We start from the raw sequence: 21,459 nt of genomic DNA on the forward strand, positions 1-21,459 counted from the left end.
TCGAGAAGTATAAGAACTCCATGGGTGGTAAGTCTAAGTTGGAGAGAGAAAAAATTTTCTTTTTCTTCAAACATCCATGCCGCTGTGAAACTTGTAGGGATCTCCTCGCGGTTAAACATAGTGCGTCGGGTCGCGCGCGTTCATGTTTTCATTGTACTTGGTGCGATTGACGACCGCCGATCTTGACCCAAAAAGGATATAACTTATCGAGCGACAACGGCCACCCTAACACGTTCGTACTGTCATATGAAAATAACATAGAGGACAGAGAATGTCGTACGGACGCTACGTTGAGGAACGTATCGTGAGGAAAGACACGTGTCGAGACATGAGTTGACAGGGTCCGCATAAATACGGAATAATTGTAATAACGTAAGTGCTGGGACGTAACGCAATGCTATTGATGGAGACAGCGTCCCTCGATATCAAATCAATACTGAATCTCCGAACGTTGAAAACGATGATATAAATTTCACTTTCCCAGAAGTAAATCTGGTACATGATTCGAGGATGCTATCAAATAATGAAAATTTGTGTACATAAGTTCATCTCCCTGCCTTTTGTCTGGTCGATAATGAGTTTTGAGAAGAAAATTTTCATCAAAAATTGAAATACATTCAACTTGATAAAATATTTCGATTTTTCATGCGGTTGTTAGACTCTGATGTGGAACATCGGTTCAAAATTCGAAATAGGTATGCCAAAATTACGCACTGCGGGGAGGTAAAGTCGATCTAATATTTCGTGTGCCTTTTTCCCTCTCTTTTTCACCATTTTTTTTCCGTATTCAGGCCAACACCGAGTCCCCTGTCATACGAAGGCCGAGCTCATTCTAACCTTAGGGCTTCGACTGGTACTTCCGTGTTTTCCGTACGGAATACGGTAAGTGCACCAGTTATTGACCTTCTTTGGTTGTATCTGTTTAATCCTTGGATCTGAAGTTACCAAAAAATGAATTTCTAGTGTGTAACTCTCTAGCAATTGGTTTTAGTCATCGAGAAGTTCGCAATTTCTACCGTCAATTTATAATTTTGGAGAATAAAGGGTTCGGTAGTTGGGTCTGAACGTGTCGATAACTGGTACACTTACCATAGTGTGTTGTGGTTATCTCCTTAAGGAAGTCTAAACGGCAATTTTTTACTCTTTAAATTCTCATTATCTCGGTGATCAATAATCAATTGTCAAAAACGGACGCCACGGATATCGTACTGTCAGTTCCTGATATTGCGAGAACTCGACTCCCTCAAAGTCATTCGAAAATCGCGAAATAGTCGATTTTTTCTTCGTCTTTCGGTATGACGACGTTACTAACTTCAACTTCTATTATATCCTCCTGTCACATTTGATGTTCCAAGTGCAAACATTCGTCCATAATGCGGCAGAATTAACACAGACAATTATTTTTCCCGCATTATTAAGTGTTGTAATCGACCTGTCATCGAGACGAGTCACACTCGCATGTGTATATTGGCTAATCATTTATCGCCGTCGTAGTTGAAAACAAGGCGTGACTTAACGATTACGTTGCGTACAATGTATCCTTGGTTTCAAGTCTGCGAACCAGAAGGCCCCCTCCGCATACTTGTTTCAGCCTATAGTTAGCCAGGAATCGCCGAGTTCTACCCCGTTGGAATCAAACGGCTTTTAGCTGCGTGCCGTTCTGCCGATGGACTGCGCAAAACACGAAGCAGATATTTCTCACAATCAGCGTAGAACGAAACGGTAAGTAAGATTCATTGCCTTCTCATTGTCGGAGAAGGAAAGAACGGAGTAGCAGACCTTGAGTTTCATTTCTCTCAAATATTTACTGTGAAATGAAATTACTGTACGAGCGATGGATCTTGGAGTATTCTGACTGAATTTCGTAATCCCTGAATAACGAGTAAGTAGCTGGTGAATATTTGAACAAAAAATATTCACGTTGATCTTCATAAAAAATGTCTAATGGGCGCCAATCGTGGTACATGGAATCATTGTAAAGTTCAATAATGTGTTCATGAATATTAGTCATGAAATCTCCATCATTTTATTTTCCAAATGTTACAACGAAGTTGCATCCGTTCGTTGAAAAACAAAGCCAGTTGTTCGACGTATGTGATTCTTTAACTCGCGCATCGTTAGTTTCGCGTTCTATGAAATCCTTCTCACCGCATAATTTACAACTTCACAAAGTTTTTTACAATCCGTGAATCTGGATCCTCCTCTCTGCTAAAACATTCAATGCATTACCATTCTTCAGTCGCACGGCATTTAGGATATTCTCGTGGAATACATCACAGGCGCTCAACTTGACCACAATTATGACAATCCAGTTTCCAATTCTTCTCATAGCACTTCGAGTCAACATTCATTCGTGTGCAATTGTCGTTGTTAGTGAAGCTAGTTTTGGCTACTTTTCTGCGGTGTGCTGTCGAAGTTCCGAATTGTGAAAGCTCCGACAGGTTGAAGTTCCGGAAATCTTACAAGCGAATTGTAACTGCCACAATTATTTAGTGTACGAATTCAATTTTTTGTGGCCTCGGTACGTATTTTTGAACACGCTCGTTGTTGACTGTTTTATAGCCGTCGGAAAATAACTCCACATCTTGATGAAAAAGTTTTCTCCTCGGTTTTTTCTATGGTAAATTTGAAAAGGATACCTTAATCTGCGATTCCGTTTCTGAGAAAGTTCCGGTCGAAATTTGTTCGCCCAAGGATTCAATTTTTAATGGAAAAAGACATGTTTTAGAAACAAAGTTGTGAATCAATAACTAGGGGGTTTCAGAGAAAATTTCTCCAGGGTAAAAGGTTGCACGGGTTCATATTGGAAAAGTTTTAACGTGTAAAATTGGCTAAATATAAAGAACTTCGTATTTAAAAACGAGGCATGATTATTACTGTACGTAATCAAGGTATGTCATATCTAATCATCGTTAAAAAATGAATGTATCGATGAATGTGGGCTGGTCGGCGTAAATGCAATTATTTATTTACAACAAAAATCTCATACAGATGAGGTGAGAGACGCGATTGACTATTTTCTTTTTTCATGCGTAAAGAATCAAGTGCAAAAGCTCCAAGTTTCTTCTCTTCAATATTTTATTTTGAATCTAATAGTTTTCAAAACACAGCAATTTAACTGACAAATTTGTAATTAAAAGAAGTATAAGTTTTCATTAATGGATTATCTATTTTCTGCTTTCAATCAAATCAATAGAATTACGGATGAGCGTTACGTTCGGAAATAATATTCCTTTTCGAGTATTCTTTGTAATCAATCAAAACGTGAAAGTTAAAGCACTACTTCTCGCGCTGCACATTCGTTGATAAAAGTATCCAAATGGAAAGTTTACAATGCAAGCTTTCCAGTTCGCTCACTATATTCGTCAATATGCCGACATGTGATGATCAATTATCAGTAGAAAATTAGACGTCGTAAATATGCATTTTTGAACCTAACGCACAAACCGCAATATATTTCAACAAGGCGCGATTCTGTTGTACCTAGCAATACTTTAGGAATTTATTTCACATTATTTTTTCAATTTCACCCTATAATTTCTATCCGATTGTATGGAATCTTTGATTAATTTTCTTCGTGTTCTTCGCTGATTCATTTGATCGTCAAATTTAATAATCATACGATTCTGTTTTTTTAACCCGGCAACGTCACAGCTTCAACTCCAATCTCGCATTTCGTTTTGTATACTACGTTAACAGAGATAACAGAATCACAGAAAACCTCGCAAAGTTACTCAAACGTCGGCATAACGATTGTAAGGTTTTTGTAAAATTTTGTCACTTCTCGTGTTGTGCGGGTCCACACGTACCGAAATCGGCTGACGATGACCCGTATCCTCGCAATGTTTTCACGAAAGTAATTTTAACAAGAGTTCCCAACGTACGTCGATGCCACTTCATCTCGACGATGATTTACGATAGACAGCTCGCATTTTCATACGAAATTACCGATTAAGTATTCCCTGAGTTCTCACTTGTACCGACTCTTGGCGCCCATTACTTACGACGTGCACCGGTATCCACTAGCTCACGTCAAGTCTATTTGACAATTGGAACAGACTAATCCATCGGTGGCTCCTCACCAACCAAAGAAGAATTTGAAATCCAGAGAAAGTTCGACAGAAAGAAGAACTTATGAAGATGTACTTGTCGCTAGAGACGACGATTCGCTTCGTAAAAACATCGTCGAGACTGATGTTCGGTTGGCCGCTGCCTCTTGGCACTAAGCGTATCATCATCCTGAGACGTCGGATTTTGAGGATCTTATCGACGGCTAATATAATAATTATAGTTTCAGCACAGGTATTCAATATTTACCGCAACAGAGAAGACCGCCTCAACTTGTTCTTATGCATGACAGAGATGACAGCACTATCTGGTACGATGGCATTTGTCTTCATCTGTCATATCGACGAAGACCGCCTTCGAGTTGAGTATAAACGGCTCTTCATTGCCCTATTAATATGTGTTAAAAGAAAATGAGTTACAGGCCGATGTTCAATTATCTGACAGTGAACGTGCATGGTAAATTTCACGCGGAGGGAAATTCCGTGTCACAGTTATGGTCGATGAAAATTATAACAACTTTTAAAACTTTCGCTGTACGTAGTACAAACTGACTGGATATTTTTACCGAAGCAATTTATGTGACTGATGTGACTTTATGGTATTTTATCCATTCTGCCTTAGTGGGTCTCGGGATTTCGAGCTTTCGAGTCTTTGTTCGGTCGTTACTGATAATTCGGATTCGCCAACTTTCGAAGAAGGCCCGATTCTGACATTTGCAAAGTCGACTTTTTGATGGTTCGATATTTTTGCAACTCAATTATTTCCCTTCGTGATATTGCCCATTCTCAATTCGTGATAAAAAAAAAAAATCCGTCGGTATGAGTTTAACCGTAGGTACATTTTTCCGTTCGCAACTTTCATTTTTCTACAAGTCATCTTTTCGCAATTATGGTCTTCATAGATTTTTAACTGTCGTTGGTTCAACTTTCGGGGTTTCGTCCCGTCGACTCTTTGGACTTTCGCATTTCTGTACACCACCCATCACCAAGTACTTGGAAACATTTGGGTCTTTGCAAAGATAGTCGCCAGATATTCGATGAATTTCCATCCTGCCTGTCTTTTTCATGCCCAAGCAGTTTCCGAATTTCTTAACCTACGATACGCAGAACTGTCCACGTCGTATAGACACGCAAAGTTGCATAAACGGATTGTCGGTTCTGTAATTCATGTTCTGAAAATAGCCGTTGCGTCGAATGAAAACTGTGCGAGTTTGGTACAGATGCATGATGTTTCAGATGATTCGATGGAATTTTCCAATTTACTTGTCGCAATATCAGTGAAGTGTCTCGCATCAAGAATACATGGAACTACTCATAATTCAATTATTTGCAGACTCGCGCACCAAGTAATTGTACGCACAAATTACCTACTATAATGCCACGTCGAATTATTCACAAAAATACGGGGCTCGTAGAAAATTACTGGTTAAAAACTGTACGCATCTTTTCCAAACTTGCCGTCAAAAGTCGCATTTTACATTCTTTGTCATGGTAACAAAACAGTGTTTTCATTTCAAAAACTTTTTACCAGGCATTGATAACCGATATGACGACGTTCGTGAGAAATGCTACGGATCAAGAACTAGCTGTGATTCGGTTCTACGTGAAAAAGTGTTCATTACTCCATGTAACGGTTATCGCAGTGATCGTTCTCGGTGGGATCGTGTACCTTTTGACACCCTTTGTTCTACCTCAGCCCTTACCGATTAAGGCCGCATACCCGTTTTCAATGGAGCCAATTTGGATTTGGGCTCTTCTGTACGGCTCACATGTTTTCACTGCTTTCCAAGTTGCATCCGCATTGTGTATGAGCCTGATCTTCGCTGTTTTAACCTGGTTCGCCGCTGCCAGATTTGATATCGTGAACACGGAAATCGAAAGGGCGAGCAAATTGAATGAAGTCAACAGATGTGTTCTGTATCACCAAGAATCGCTAAAGTATGATTAATTCGTGTCCGTGTCAATTTTAATTTGTTGATGCACCTTTCACAAGAATAAACGGGGCATTCCATACCATTCCGACCTGGGCCTGACCCTTGAGCTCTGGAATTGGGCTCGTGATTATTCCTGTGATTGTTCTCACGTTGAAAGGCGTTCAGTTTTCAAAAGATATTTTTTCGACTCGACTTGGGTTTTCTACAATTTTTTAGAACGATTTTATTCATCGACGCGACTTGAAAATCTGACAAAATTCCAATAGATCGAGTGTCGAGTATAATAAAATTTCACCATCGCCTATTTTCCATGTTCGAACTTTCGGGAAAAACAACATTTGTAACAACAAATGCATCTGTTGTCCTCTTGTGCCAAGGTACTCGACGGATTTGTACCTCGAGCAAATGGAACATTGCGAAATATCGTCGTTTGGAAGCATCCTCTTTTCTCTTGTCCTCTGAAATATTTTTGGCAGGTGCATGAAACCTCGAGAAACATTCATTCGTGAGTTGGATAATTTTTTCGTAAAAAATGAAAAAGTCACAGATCTCAAGCAATTGCATTCCAAGGCCGATCAGCTTTCCCTGCATTTTGCAGCAGAGCATCAATGTGAGCATCAACATTAAAAGCCTGTTCTCCAACATTTCCCTGCTTTGCAGTTTTATTTTCTGCCGAGAAATACACACTTTAGTTTTTGCGAAACAAGCGTTCAGCTTGTCTTTTTGGTTTGGTCGTACAGCAGGTGAAATGAGGAATCATGGGCAATTCAAATGATCCATGTCGCGTTGAAAAAAAAAGGATATCAACTCTTTTGTTACTACACCACCAGCTTGAAAATTTTGATATTTCCTAGAAAATTAAATGGGTTTGGTTAACAGTTTGACAATTTCCAGGTTTGCGAGCAGACTGTCGAAGACTGCGGGTCGTATGGCTTTTGCGGTGGCCGCATCGAACTTCGCTGCCGTTATGTTTGGAGGAGTCGTGATTACTTTTGTAAGATTGATTAGTAACGGATAAAATTAATATGGTCCGACACGTTGGGTGTCTTTTATCTGTGCAGTCGATCAAAATTTTTTAATTTTATTTTGCATTCCGTGTCAATACAGAGGCAATTCTACACACTTGATTTCGTCAAGGTGGTGGCCTTCGAGCTGATAGCCATGGTCCATCTGTTTTTGTACGCCTGGCCAGCGGACTACATGGCTCAGTTGGTAAATGACTTCAGTTTTTCTTGTCGAGTTTTTCTAATCACGTCTGGCAAGACTTCGGTTTTGTAATGCTCGTGATTTTCGAACTGACCGAAATCGTACGTCAGCAATCGTTATAAATTAAATGATTGAAGCTCAACAGTAGATTGTGCATAGCGGAGGAAAAGAAGGTCTTTTTACGCCGAGGGTAAGTTTGCGATATGAGTCTCAGACGAGCGTCTGCGCCTGTTGAACACAAATTTGCAAGAAAGACTATTCTGCGTTACCTACGTCGACAACTAGGCTACTTTGTAGTTTTTATGACCACCAGTGCTTAAAAGTCAACTATCAAGTAGTGACGCTTATTGAAAGTACCAGTGTTCTAGTTTTTGAGTGAAGATGGCACGGAAAATAGGATTTGTAGCATGAGCACATACGGCGTGTCACATGAATGTATCTCTGGTGAGAAATATGTAGAATTGAAGTCCGATCTCCATCGAAACGTTGGTGATTAACATAATTAAATGGTGTTGATGTTTCAACATCCACAGAAGGTGGCCGAATAAAACGCAGAGGATTCGTATGGTGGTACGCCGTTTAATAGTGCAGCTTAACAAATGCAGGTTAACGTTTTGGTACGCACATCGCAAACATTTTGCTCGGCATCTTTGGTGCTTGGCGAAGTAGGAGTAAACGAAAAATATCTCACCCTCCTTTCCGAGAAGTTTCGCGAGCACAAACTTTCACGAAAATTTAATAAAAAATCCTCACCTTCTCTCCAGGGTTAATGTTATTAGGCTCTAAGTGAGCGTGAAGGTGTCGAATGACGGTATTAAAGCCCGGATCAATTTTTGATCATTCCCTTGCAATATGACACGAAATGTTCTCGTTCAAAAGCTATATTTGTGGAGGCAAGAAGTTGCCACGGTACCGGAAGTTTGCTCGTTGCAAAGTCTTAAGAGTTGAGTATAATGTTGCATGTGTACAAATATATCGTCAGTCATTCAACAACAGTGTCCACAGTCAGGGTAAACATGGAAATATCAGAGAAATTGACATTGGTCACGGAAATCAAGAAAATGTCAGAAAGTTATGTCAACGGTGAGGCATTTTTTCGATTTTATTGCGAAAGATGAAAGCTTGTATCAATATTCGACTCGATAACCTCCACCGTTGATACATTTACGGTGCTGTGACCAATGAACGTGAACATACATGTGAGTCGTTACACATCGGAGAACGTACTGTATTACCAGTTTTTGGTTATTGAGCATTAGGCAGCGCGAATACGAATCGGGTAATCAGCACAAGGATACAGGAATCACGCGGAACAACCTTGGTAATATTCATTTAAACTCTAAACTAGCGCTGATGCTCAGCTGAATTGTGAAGTCTGGCGATCCCCGGATTGCGATCGAAGAATCCAATTGCAAAGTTCACCGAATGAAAACAATTCGCAATAATGGAAGAAATACTTGTACGCGTGTGAACTGAAAAATTCCAACGATCAGCCAAGTGCACTACTTGGCCAATTGTGCTCTTCGGCAGCACGTTTGGCACATATGTAACAATGATGATAACAATGGTAACAATAACAACAACGAAAATGATCGTGATAATGATAGTAATAATAAACAGGATAGCTCACCTTCGGTCATTTTATCGGGGCATGACCACCTTGGATACTTATGGAATATCTTGTTTCAATTTTTCTGCCGTACTTCAAAAATCGTCAAAAAATTTTGCGCACCATTTTCTTAGCTCAATCGAATTATCGATGTGTTGTTATCACCTGCACGTTCGTTGGTCATTGAAATCGATGATTAATTTCAATTTCCCCCGAAGAGTCAACGTCTATCGGAATCCGTTTTACATGGCCAGTGGCTAGGCAAATCGCCTAAGATGCAACGCTCGGTAGTGATGATGATGCAAAGGGCCAATGATCCAGTCATAATCAAAATCGACGGCGTGCTTCCTGCCTTGAACCTGGAAACGTTTGGAGCTGTACGTACATGACGAGCCTGTGGTACAATTTTCACTTTTTCACAAACTAGCTCAACCTTCTGATTTTCATTCTTTATTCCAGGGGTTATCGACCAGTTTCTCGTATATCGCAACGCTTCTCGCTATTTTCGGCGAGTGAATACGGAAGCAGATAATCCGCAGGATCGCAACGATTTTGTTGCATCACGACACGTACCCAATTTTCTGTATATCCGCTGGTCTAGTAATTCAAACCCAGCGAAAATTCGGAGAATAGCCGGTGTATTGTAACGATCCTTTTCAATAAAACATAATAGGTACGTGAAATATCGAATGTAACTTGGTCTCACGCGATTACAGTAGTTGGTACGCATCAACCTTAGGAAGAATGAATAACCGTAACAATCATAAATAGTGCTAGGTGTGGCAAAAAACGTCCGTACATTTTGAATGTACCGCCAAAAATGGATGTTCTTTCATGTTTCGCCAATTCGCGAGCATCGATATCATTTCGTGAACATATGATCATAATATATGAGAAGCTACCAAAGACGAATCGGTGGTCGAAAACAATAGATTTTCTCACCAAAGGTTCTGAAACAAATACAATTACATGTTTATATATAAATCATTCTGCGTATTAACAAACAAGAAAGAATTTTTTCGTCAAACGTTCCCGGAATGACGGTATCTCATGACATGTTCTCCATAAGTAGCTCTTAACCCCTTGTGCCACGAATTACGAAGAAGATGAAATAAAAATGTTACATTTACTCAAATAATTTGACAGTTTGCACTCAATCTAGAAAACAATAAATAAAAATACCTTGCGATACACGAAAAAATATATAATTAGTATTCAAAGTTGGTTTCGAACAAAATCTTTCAATATACTGAAAAAATATTACAGACAAACATATATGGTTCTGTATGTAATGAAGGGTTAACTAACGTAATTCTAAATTCTAAGCACGTTTCTTTTTAATGTTATAGACGTAAACCCATCTAGCAACGATCCAAGCCAGTTTTCAAGAAGATAACTTCAAAAGATATTTCCATCCGTGAATTCCAAGTCGGAATTTGCGTCCTTCGTGATTTTCTGCCATATGTCCGGTACAAATAATAATAACTATAAACCAGGACGATATTTGTATTCAAGCATGACTCACATTCGGTGCAACCCGACAGATTATTGAAGAAACTCGACAGCGTGAAATATACCGAAATTAGTTACACGTTACGTACGAACATCAATTGGCCGATCACTGGTAAAAACGTTATGGTGTGGAATTTTCATCGGGCCGCAAATTTGATGTGTTATTAGGCGTACATATGAGGATAGGAAAATCGGTCAATCTTCCTTCTTTTACGCCTTTCCATTTACCAGAAATTTGAAGATATAATCGTCACCGCAGGCGACTTATACTTATGTGGAAGGTGTGGAGATCTCCACACTCGAAATGCCTGGAGTGTGGAATTCCACACTCGAAAATTCTCCTGACTAACATTGAATTTCACAAGTATGATCATAACAATTTTCTGTTTGCTTTTCCTGCTTGATTCGATGTATAAAAAAGCGATAGACGATGCGAAAGATCTAGATTTGCAGGAACCCAAATTACCGCGCGTCCGTAAAGCCCCAAAACGTTTGGAGAAAGCTCAAGTGCACGTGTTTAAGACACCTGAATAATACAACCGAAAAATTTTCTACGAGATTTTTGACCAAGTCATTACTTCGTTGCAATTGAGATATCGTTCAGAGACAATGCGATTTTTGAATACTTGCAAAGACTTTGTCACTGCCAGAACAAAGAATGTAGCAGAAGTTGTTGAATTTTACAAAGACGATTTTGATGGAGACATGCCGCAACGCCATCGCGACATGTTTCTCGACTTAGTTGAAACTCGAAATGTGAAAGTCCGTAATTTGAAAGATGTCGTCACATTTTTTAAAGAACATGAATCTGCAGCCGACATTCTTACGTCATTTTCGAAATTCATTACAATTCCGCTAACAATTCCTGCATCATCTTGCACTGCGGTGAGGTCCTTTTCCGCTCTCCGTCGACTAAAAACGTATCTCACGTCAACCATGCTGCAGTACCGTTTGAACAGCGTTGCGATTCTCCATATACATGGAGAAATCGCAGGAAATCTGAGCATCCATAAAATGATTGATGAATTTATATTGAAAAACCCCGTCAGATGTTCTACCTTCGCTATAAAGAAATAAGACCCAAAAAATAATATTCGACTTCTCTTCCCCCCCGCCGGCGTGCCGCAGCTCCACAATAGAAATTATGAGAAGTCGCCGGCGCTGATAATCGTCATGTTCTAACGGGCCAGATGTTTCCTTAGATCGTGTCGCGTCCTTGGCATCAAGAGCCTCGCCTGTATTGCCCTGATCATGGCCTGTCTGTCAAGCGTTCTTCAGAGTCCACAAGTTTAAAAAGCAGTCAATCGGATCGGCGCATGATAATTTTCACACTTTACACACCCTCGCCACCTGCTACTCTGAAGAATAATATCAGGGTTGCAAAATTAACGCCGTGCTGGGAAATAAGTGATCGATACGTAAATTATGAGTTTCGCTTCGTTGTCGAGTTTCACTCAAACCTTGCCGTAAAGTTCTCATAATCTCAATATGGGGAAAAATTTTCTGCTAGTGCATTTGTAGTTAAAAATGAAACGACAAATATTTCACAAGTTATTATACAATGTCGACGAAACTAGCATACTATATTATATTCATATTCAACTTTGTTCTATTGTAGCGATTGGTCTTTTCAGTTGTCATTGTACTAATCAAATCATTTCAGTGACTCGATTTGTTTGTAATAAAGACTGTCGCATGTAAGAATACGACGAATGGAAGGTATATAGTACCAACAGACCGAATTTCAGCAAAAAGCTCATCGCATTTTTTGAGTATGCACTGAGAAAAATTTCATTTGTTACAGTAACTAGAAAAATTCTGTGAAACAGGTATCGTTGAAAAAAAAAACTGTTTGAATATTGCCGGAATTACCAAAAACGAGGTACGCCTAACCATTTTGCGCTATCGTCGCTCCTTCTTTGGTTATTGCAACTCAAAATCAGTTTGTCCGGTTTACTCTACTTTTTTAGCCAAACTAGGCTTCAACGTCAATTTATCGTTGCACAAGCGTTAAATTTTCGCAACAGTCGCAAGAAAATATAGTAACAGTGATCGCAATGAGAAAGAATAGTAACGTATACTGGATTTTCCGGTAACAGCTAGAAATCTAATTTTCTCTCTCTACGTAGAACTATATTTTTCGATTGTGGTAAAAAATAAAAATAGTCAAGGACTGAGCGATAACCGGAACTAAAAATTTCACTCAGTGCACATTATTCGACGTTATAATAATTTCTTGTACCAAAATTGACGCCCATTCGATATTGTATATGAAAATCACAAAAAAAGAATTTGGTTTTTCAAAATGTTCGAAAACTACCAAACCAATCACAGCCAAAGTCTAGTCAGGTCCAAGTCTGAAAGCGGTGCGTCGATTAAGACCAAGTTCATCAAAATCTAACTACTCGTTCTCGAGATATCGTCGGACAAAAAATTGATCACGCACGTACATACACACCGTAACCAATACTTCTTTATTTAAACTTTAACTTTAAGATAAAGTGCGAGGGTTAAAGATTGGTTACTCTACGGCGCAGTTACTAACCTGAATAATTAGATATTGAGAGATGATGAGAGAGAAAGATATGATCGTTGGGCGCCAGACGCACATATGCGTCAGAAAATAGGTAATTAGACGAAAGGATATAGATAAAGACAAGATCAGGTTCTACGACGGTTCTGCACAGCTTGCTCAGTAGAGGCAAGATAATGGCAGAGGGGTGGGGTTGAATCCAACAGATAAAATAAGAGACAGGTGAAGCAGAAACAGTATCAGGTATATTGACCAAGAAGCGATAAATATTAATAACAAGCGAATAACCGAAGAGATTCAGATACACTTAAGATATGTGAGACGATTAGTTTACAGCCAGAAAAAAGTTAAGCGAGAGATTTAACAAATTACAGAACGTTTTCAGCATAAATGAGAGATGTGCGGAGGCTCGCGATACTATTATTCGAGGTAATAATTAATACGGTTTTGCCATAAGTCTATCTAGCACTAACAATGCGTAAGTAAGAGTCAACCAGTCGCGAAGTTACTTGCAATGAGAAATAGAAAGGGATAAGATAAGAAATAGAAAAGAATAAGATACGAGCCCACGTGGCTCGCGCAGCACAACTGCAAGAATAGAATAGAATAGAACAAATTTTATTATACTAGGGTAGCGAACCCAAAAGTATCAATTGACAGCCCAGTAACAAAGAAATACAAATTTTGAACTTAAAAAAAAAAAAAAAAAAACTTAAATCTAATGTATAAGCGAGTAAGTTAAGTAAGTAAGTAAAAAAGAAAACTGAGAAAGGAAAGAAAAGAAAAGAACAGAAAAGAAGAGAAAAGAAAAGAAAGCTAATGACCTTGAATAATGTGCTCAAAAACAAGGGCCTTCAAGGTTCTGATTGACGTTGCGTTACGTATAGCGGGAGGGAGAGAGTTCCAGAATCTAGTGGCCGAGACCAACGTCGATTTCTGGTATGACGAAGTCCTACATGACGGCACGGCGTGGTCGCAGGGGGGTGCTCGTGACGCGTGAGCCCGCGTGTATTCGACGGAGCGTAGCTTAAGCCATTTAAGTTGCTCATAGTAGGGCGTAATATGTTTGTATTTGCGCACGTTAAAAACGAAGCGAGCGCAGGCATTAAGAGCTCGTTGTAGGCGGATATCTTCAACAACCGTAATGTCCAACAGGAGGAGTGAGCAATAGTCAAATAGTGGAAAAATCAGCGCCGATACGAGAAGCCGTCTTAGACTATAAGTGAGTGCCTGACCATTAGCCTTCAGTTGGTACAGCGTTTTATATACACGGTTTAGAATGCTCGTGACTTGATCTCGCCAGTTGAGAGATGTCGTGATTGTAATGCCTAAGTTTTTAACGACATCGGCAAACGGGATGTGAGAACCCTGCACATTTATTTCTGGAAGCTGGGCTGGTCGCAGCGTGTTAATAATTCGAGCCGAACCTAAGAGCATCGCTTGCGTTTTGGCCGGATTCAAGCGCAAAAGGTTTTGATCTGCCCAGCCACAGATTCGAGCAATATCCTCATTAATACGAGCGACGCATTCGTCAATTCGATCGGGAGAGCAATGAGCAAATATTTGCAGATCGTCTGCATATTTAACGATCGAGCAGTGCTTAACGACATTGTTGACATCGGTTGCATATAGAGAGAAAAGCACTGGCCCCAGCACCGACCCTTGTGGTACACCAGATGTAACCGGGAGATAGTTAGATAAGCCCTGGGTTGTGCGAACTGCCTGACGACGACCTGTAAGAGAGGACCAAATCCACTGTAGCACTGCGCAAGAAAGGTTGAAAGCTGCGAGTTTGTCAATGAGTTCAGCGTGACCAACGGTATCGAATGCCTTTGAGAAATCGAACAGGACGAGAATCGTGACCTCGCGACGATCGGTTGCATGACGCACAGCATCCAGTACCCTGACAAGAGCGGCTTGAGTGGAGCCACCCGTGACAAAACCATACTGGTGTTGGTCGATAAGAGCAGAGTTTCGAAGATATTTTATTAGATCGTCGAGCACGATTCTCTCCAGAATTTTTGAGAGCTGACATAGTAACGAGATAGGTCTGAAATCTGACGGTGTAGACGGGTTTCGAACTTTAGCAACAGGGGTGATGAAGGAAGATTTCCACGGAGAAGGAAACACGGAGGTCATCAAGGAGCAATTGAATATGTCGAGAATTAATGGAAAGAGAGGAAGTGTACAATGCCGCAGGAGAAACCCAGAAAAACCATCTGGACCAGACACATGCGTGTCGGCCAGAGAAATGTGACGTTTGAGAGTGTCTGGCGTGATGTGTCCGAAGAAAAACTGTCTGTCGTCAAAAGTTCTCCTTGTTTGACGAAGCGAAACAAGCATAACCGACCCTGTATTGAATACAGAACAGAAGTATGTGTCGAGTTCTTCAGGTGGAAAGGTAATTACAGGATGGGACCTGTTCGCGATTACTCCTAGACGTCGAAGCTCTGACCATGAACTTTTAGGTTCGGTAATACCCGCGATTCGTTGCAGATAGTAATCCGCTTTGGTACGCATTAATAGTGCTCGCGCCCGTTGTCTTAGGTCTTTGTACACAAGATGCACGGCTGCACATTTAGTACGACGCCATTTTGCGCGGGCACGATTACGCGATGACAATAATTGACGAAGTTCAGGGGACATCCACGGGGCAGACGGACGGCGTAGTGCAACCACACGATAAGGCGCATGAGCGTCAAGAAAACTAGCAAGCGTTTCATTGAACTTCATGACCTTCGAGCTCGAGTCCGTACAAGCGAGAGTAGTACAGCAAGGGGGGTTCTACACGCAGATTCCGGTTACCGACACTTACCGACCGAGCCGACCAGTCCGCCTATACATTCTCCCCAGACTCAAACCCTTTTCCGCTCCGCGCAGCCCAGACTCAAACCCTTTTCCGCGATGACGTCACAGTCTGCCGTACCGAAGGTCAATTACCGACAGTTGTATCGATCGAGGGTCAAAATCGTGCTGTTTTACCTACAATCTTACCGACAGTTGTATCGATCGAGGGTCAAAATCGTGCTGTTTTACCAACAATCTTACCGACCGAAGGTCCGTAGTGCTCGCCTGTCCCACGATAGGACTGCTGATGTGTAACATGAACCACTCCGAATTCCTTTCCCACGGTAGGACTGCTGACGTGTAACGTCAACCACCTCACATTCCTTTCCCACGTTATCAACCACGTGACATTCCAAAATTAATGGTTCCGAGAATTGTTTGTCTCAACGTCGCACCGAAATCCTTTGACCGCATACCGCTCGCCGTCGAAACTTGTCGAACGCATTGTTTTGTCTAACCACCTTATCAACCACGTGACATTCCAAAATTAATGGTTCCGAGAATTTGCTGATGTGTAACATGAACCACCTCACATTCCTTTCCCACGTTATCAACCACGTGACATTCCAAAATTAATGGTTCCGAGAATCGTGTTTCACTTATTCGGTTTGATATCCAAGGTCGACCGATAGTCGCGGTACAGAGCCTGCGGTGTCGGGTTACTATCGCTCTTGGAATGCCAAAAGGTGCGCGCGCATCCGTACAGCTGCCTTATAAAAAAGGACGCTCATCACTGCAAACGATCATTACGTCACAACCTGTCAAGCATACGTGAGGAAAGAGCTCAAGATGGAATCCGCGAAGTGTTTGAGATTGATCGATGTTATGGAATCGGCGTTCAAGATTTTATCGGAAAAATCGTCGCCGGCAGAAATTGCAAAATGGATTCGACTCGGAACCCAAAATATCAGGCTTTTGAATAAAATCTTACGCAACAACGCCTCAACGATCGGGGAGAAGACAAGAATTTTGACTACAATTGGAATTCTGAAATCGTTGACAGTCAAATTTCAACAATTGCAGAAAGTGGGTGACGGATTACGAAGCCGGCGAAGAAGCGATCGAGTACGGTGGGAAGATTTGGAATCAGCTTTCGAGAGGAGAATTCGAACTGGATCCATCGTCAATTTGAAGCATAAAGATGTGGAGAGATTTCTAGAAGACGCAAAGGTACTAGCTGTGACGAGACTGAAAAACGCTTTGAAGAAAGACGGGAGCTTGAAAGCCAACGTTATCCTAGCTTGTAAATTTGAACTCAGAAAAGTTGATCGCACGGTGGAAGAGATCAAATTTTTTAATACGAGAAATGAAATCATCCTCCAGACAACGGATATCAGCGAATGGTTCATCGAAAACGCGACGGAGCGTTTGTTGAAAAAGGTGGAAGATTTCCAGGAAAAGGATTCAGGCTGGTCGCTGACCGAAATAATCAATTTGACTGTGAATATCAACAAGTACGTGCCACTACGAGGCGGTGTCTTCACATACACCCCGTTACCTAAGCATATCAGTGATAAGAAGGCTGTCGTCAACATCCGTAACAGCGACTCGTATTGTTTCCTCTGGTCGGTCACCGCAGCTCTGTTCCCAGCCGACAACAACCATCCTAACGCGACCAGCTCGTACCCACATTTCAGCTCAGTGCTACGGTATGATGGTATAACGTTTCCTATGTCTCTAGACAAAAACACCATTTCAAAATTTGAGAAGCTTAACGGCCTTTCAATTAACGTTTATGGTATAGACCAAGGTGATCGGAAAAAAAGTGAAATAGTACCGATTCACCTGAGTCAGAATAAGTCTGATAAACCTGTAATTCATCTTTTGGCGATAGAAACTGAAACCACTGACGATGACGATGATGATGAAATGGTAAATTATGAAAAAAATAGAACCTTTCATTTTACATGGATTCGAAATCTGTCTCGATTAACAAGATCTCAAATTTCCAAGCATAAATGTCAAACTTGGTTGTGCGATAGGTGTCTGTCTCATTTCAATTTCGAAAGATGTTTGTTGAAGCACCGAGCTGATTGCATGAATTTAAACAAAACCAAAGTTATTCTACCTACAGATGAGGAAAAAATACTGAAATTCAAAAATTTCAAGCACAAAGAAACCGTTCCATTCTGCATTTACGCGGATCTCGAATGTTTACTGCAACCCACGCGTGAAAGTTTTGGGGAAAATAGAACAATTTATCAGAAGCATCTTCCGTATAGTATAGCTTACTATCTGCATTGCGCGTTTGACGATTCGCTTTCAAAATTCAAAATTAATCGTGGAGAAACTTGCATCCAATGGTTTGTGAACGAGTTAAAGGAATTGGCACTTTCGTTAGATGGATATTACAAGACTGTTGTACCGATGGAACCACTAAATTTCAATCAGATCAACGAATTTGATTTGTCGGCGGTCTGTCATATTTGTGAAAAACCGTTTACGCTCACAGACGTGAAACATCGGGATCACTGTCATTTCACAGGAAAGTACCGTGGTGCTGCTCACCGCAGCTGTAATCTAAATTACCAAAATTCGCACACCATCCCAGTGATATTCCACAATCTGTCGGGTTACGATTCACATTTCCTGATCAAAGCACTGGCTACATCGTTCGAGGGCACAACTGAGCTTCTACCCGTAAACAAAGAAAAGTACATTTCATTTACAAAATACGTCGAGGGGACAGATATAAAGTTTAGATTCGTAGATTCGTACCGCTTCATGCCCAGTAGTCTTGAGAAATTAGCAACGTATCTCGGTGATGATCAGAAATCAATCACACGAAAATTTTATCATAGGTCAGATAAATTTCAGTTATTGACCAGAAAAGGAGTGTTCCCGTACGAATACATAGACAGTTGGGAGAAGCTCGAGGACACACGGCTACCATCCAAACATCAATTTTACTCAAAATTAAATGATCGGGATATATCAGACGACGACTACGCACATGCATGTAAAGTTTGGCAAACTTTTAACGTTCAAACTTTGGGAGAGTATTCGGACTTGTATTTACAGACGGACGTGTTTTTACTGGCCGACGTTTTTCAAAACTTTCGACAGAGCTGTTGGACGACGTACAAACTGGACCCGTTACATTACTACACAGCGCCCGGTCTGTCGTTTGATGCAATGTTAAAATGTACAGGCATCGAACTCGAGCTTCTCACCGACATAGACATGGTTATGTTTATCGAAAAGGGTATTCGTGGTGGTGTATCACAGTGTTCGAACAGATACGCAAAGGCCAACAATAGATATATGGGAGAGGAATTCGATCCTGAGGTCGAAGAATCTTATCTCATGTACTTTGACGTTAATAATTTGTACGGTGCTGCTATGAGCTTTGCTCTGCCATACAGTTCCTTCGAATGGTTATCAGACTTCGGACAATGCGACGTTCTAACCATCTCGGACGACGCGGAGTTTGGTTACATACTGGAGGTTGATTTGGAATATCCTGAGGAACTGCATGAAACTCATAAGGATTTACCACTGTGTCCGGAGCACTATGTACCTCCGATTTCGACCAATAAACAGCCAAAATTGACACCCACGCTATTTTCTAAGAAAAACTACGTTGTTCACTACCGCGTTATGAAACAATGTTTACAATTAGGTTTAAAATTACTTAAAATTCATAGAGTTCTCAAATTCAAACAAACTCCGTGGCTGAAAAAATATATAGATTTAAATACCGATTTGCGAAAGAAATCTGACAACGAATTTGAGAAAAATTTTTACAAGCTAATGAACAACGCAGTTTTTGGCAAAACTATGGAAAACGTGCGAAAGTACAGAGATGTTCGATTGATCACGAAATGGGATGGACGGTACGGTGCGAGAGCTACCATAGCCAAGCCTAATTTTCACAGCTGCACCGTGTTCGACAAAGATATAATTATCGTTGAAATGAGTAGGACGAAAGTCAAGTTGAATAAACCATTGTACGCAGGTTTCTCCATTATGGATCTAGCGAAAACGTACATCTATGATTTTCATTATAATTACATTAAACAGAAATTTGGCAACCAAGCAAAATTAATGTACACGGATACCGATAGTTTAATTTACAATTTTACCGTCCCCGATATATACGAACACATGAAGGAGGACTTACATAAATTTGACACGTCGGATTATCCGCTTGACAACGCTTACGGAATGCCTCTAGCGAACAAAAAAGTTCTCGGTTTGATGAAAGACGAGAACAACGGCAAAATCATGCTCGAATTTGTAGGGTTACGAGCTAAACTGTACGCGTTCCGAGTCATGGGAGATGAGACAGACACTAAACGTGCCAAAGGAGTCAGAGGATCAGCGTTAAGAAAAATAACCTTCAACGATTATTTGGACTGTGCGTTGAAACGTGAAAATCTATCCTCAAATCAGCATTTGATCATGAGTCGAAAGCACGAGGTATACACCGTAGAACAGCAGAAAGTAGCACTGAGCTGGAATGACGACAAGCGGATCGTGTTTCAAAATACAACCGACACGCTTCCGTGGGGCTACAAGCCTAAGCTTTGTAATTTATAACTTTACCATGTCTGTCGATTGTCTAAAAAGACGCATACTTGTTGTGTGTCGGATATAAAATAAAGAGGGACATACGTTTTTACAAAAAATTTATTAAAATGTTACATGTCCGATTCGTTTATCCAACTGTTGTGTGTATTGTCAAAACCTAACCATTTAACGTATATTTTTCTTCCACGCTTCTTGAGCACCTTCTCCACCAGATAGATATCCGGATGCTTAACCTTGAGGAGCTCTTGTTCGTAGAAACCACCAGTGATGGGTTGATCTCGGTAGTCTTTGAGCTTGTACGTCACAGGATGAGTATTTTCCACTCGACTTATCGTGAATATTTCGGTCGTCCAATTGGGAGTGTAACCTTTCTCGAAGACATTTTTGAATTTGCTGATTCGAACTTTGTCGCCGGATTTGAACTTTGCCGATACGGTAGGTATCGCTCGAAGCCCTCCGTAAGCCTGACGTAACAACAGCCTCTCGTTTGCAACGGTGACATCCGACGGTTTCATTCTTATGGTTCGGTGTTTGACGTTGTTGTAAGCCGAAACCAAATCGGATAAGATATCGAGCCACTTGTAGCTTCCTTGCATGCTGAACCGTGTCCACATTTTACCTTTCAGCGTGCGATTGAAACGTTCACAGATCGAAGCCTTCAAATTACTGTACGTGGAGTAAAGTTTGATTCCGTAGCGTGTCATAAGCGATTCGAATTTCGAGTTGTAAAATTCCGTTCCTCTGTCGACGTGTAAATTTTTCGGTACCCGTCCTTGGACAAGCACAGATTCCATTGCCTTCGTAACATCATCTCCAGACTTGCTCTTTATCGGTACAGCCCACGCATACTTTGAAAAGACATCAATGACTGTGAGCATGTACTTGTAGCCTTTGTTTTGCCCAGCGTACGACGTCATATCAACAAGATCCGCCTGCCAGGTCTCGTCGATGCCGCGCACGTCTACACGTCGACGCGGGTAATTCCGGCGTGCAGGCTTATGCAGTTCCGTCACCAGTGCTTGCTTTTCCTCGTTCATATTCCAACGCTATTAGTCTGGTGTCCAATTTGGAAATGATTTCCGCGTTTCGAATCGACAAGTCTCTGCCTGTTTTAAAGTCTGTGTAGAAGGTATCCAAGGCTTTCTCCGTGGTGATCTCCAAAGCTTTGATCATTTGATCGAGGTTGTCGATTCGTTTTTGCAGCACGCTGAATTTTCG

General features: G+C 40.9%; 1 protein-coding gene across 5 annotated transcripts; it reads left to right on the top strand.

The window, feature by feature from the left end:
- Nucleotides 1-1,582: 1,582 nt before the first annotated feature.
- On the top strand, nt 1,583-10,182 carry LOC124216908 (odorant receptor 13a-like). Of its 5 annotated transcripts, XR_006882727.2 has the most exons (8): nt 1,585-1,882; nt 4,059-4,428; nt 5,599-6,005; nt 6,896-6,995; nt 7,109-7,213; nt 9,035-9,193; nt 9,276-9,489; nt 10,166-10,182. XR_006882727.2 is itself a non-coding variant. In XM_069135432.1 (7 exons), the coding sequence occupies exons 2-7, from the start codon at nt 4,135-4,137 to the stop codon at nt 9,330-9,332; spliced, it is 1,122 nt and encodes a 373-aa protein (XP_068991533.1). In that variant the 5' UTR covers nt 1,584-1,882; nt 4,038-4,134; the 3' UTR covers nt 9,333-10,100. The 5 variants fall into 5 exon arrangements, 4 of the variants coding, with proteins under 4 accessions (XP_046477968.1, XP_068991533.1, XP_068991534.1 ...); XM_069135432.1 differs by lacking the exon at nt 10,166-10,182 and having other exon boundaries at nt 1,584-1,882; nt 4,038-4,428; nt 9,276-10,100; XM_069135433.1 differs by lacking the exon at nt 10,166-10,182 and having other exon boundaries at nt 4,292-4,428; nt 9,276-10,100.
- The last annotated feature ends 11,277 nt before the right edge of the window (nt 10,183-21,459 follow it).

This window comes from Neodiprion pinetum, chromosome 4 (genome assembly GCF_021155775.2).
Source record: "Neodiprion pinetum isolate iyNeoPine1 chromosome 4, iyNeoPine1.2, whole genome shotgun sequence".
Lineage (NCBI taxonomy): Eukaryota > Metazoa > Arthropoda > Insecta > Hymenoptera > Diprionidae > Neodiprion > Neodiprion pinetum.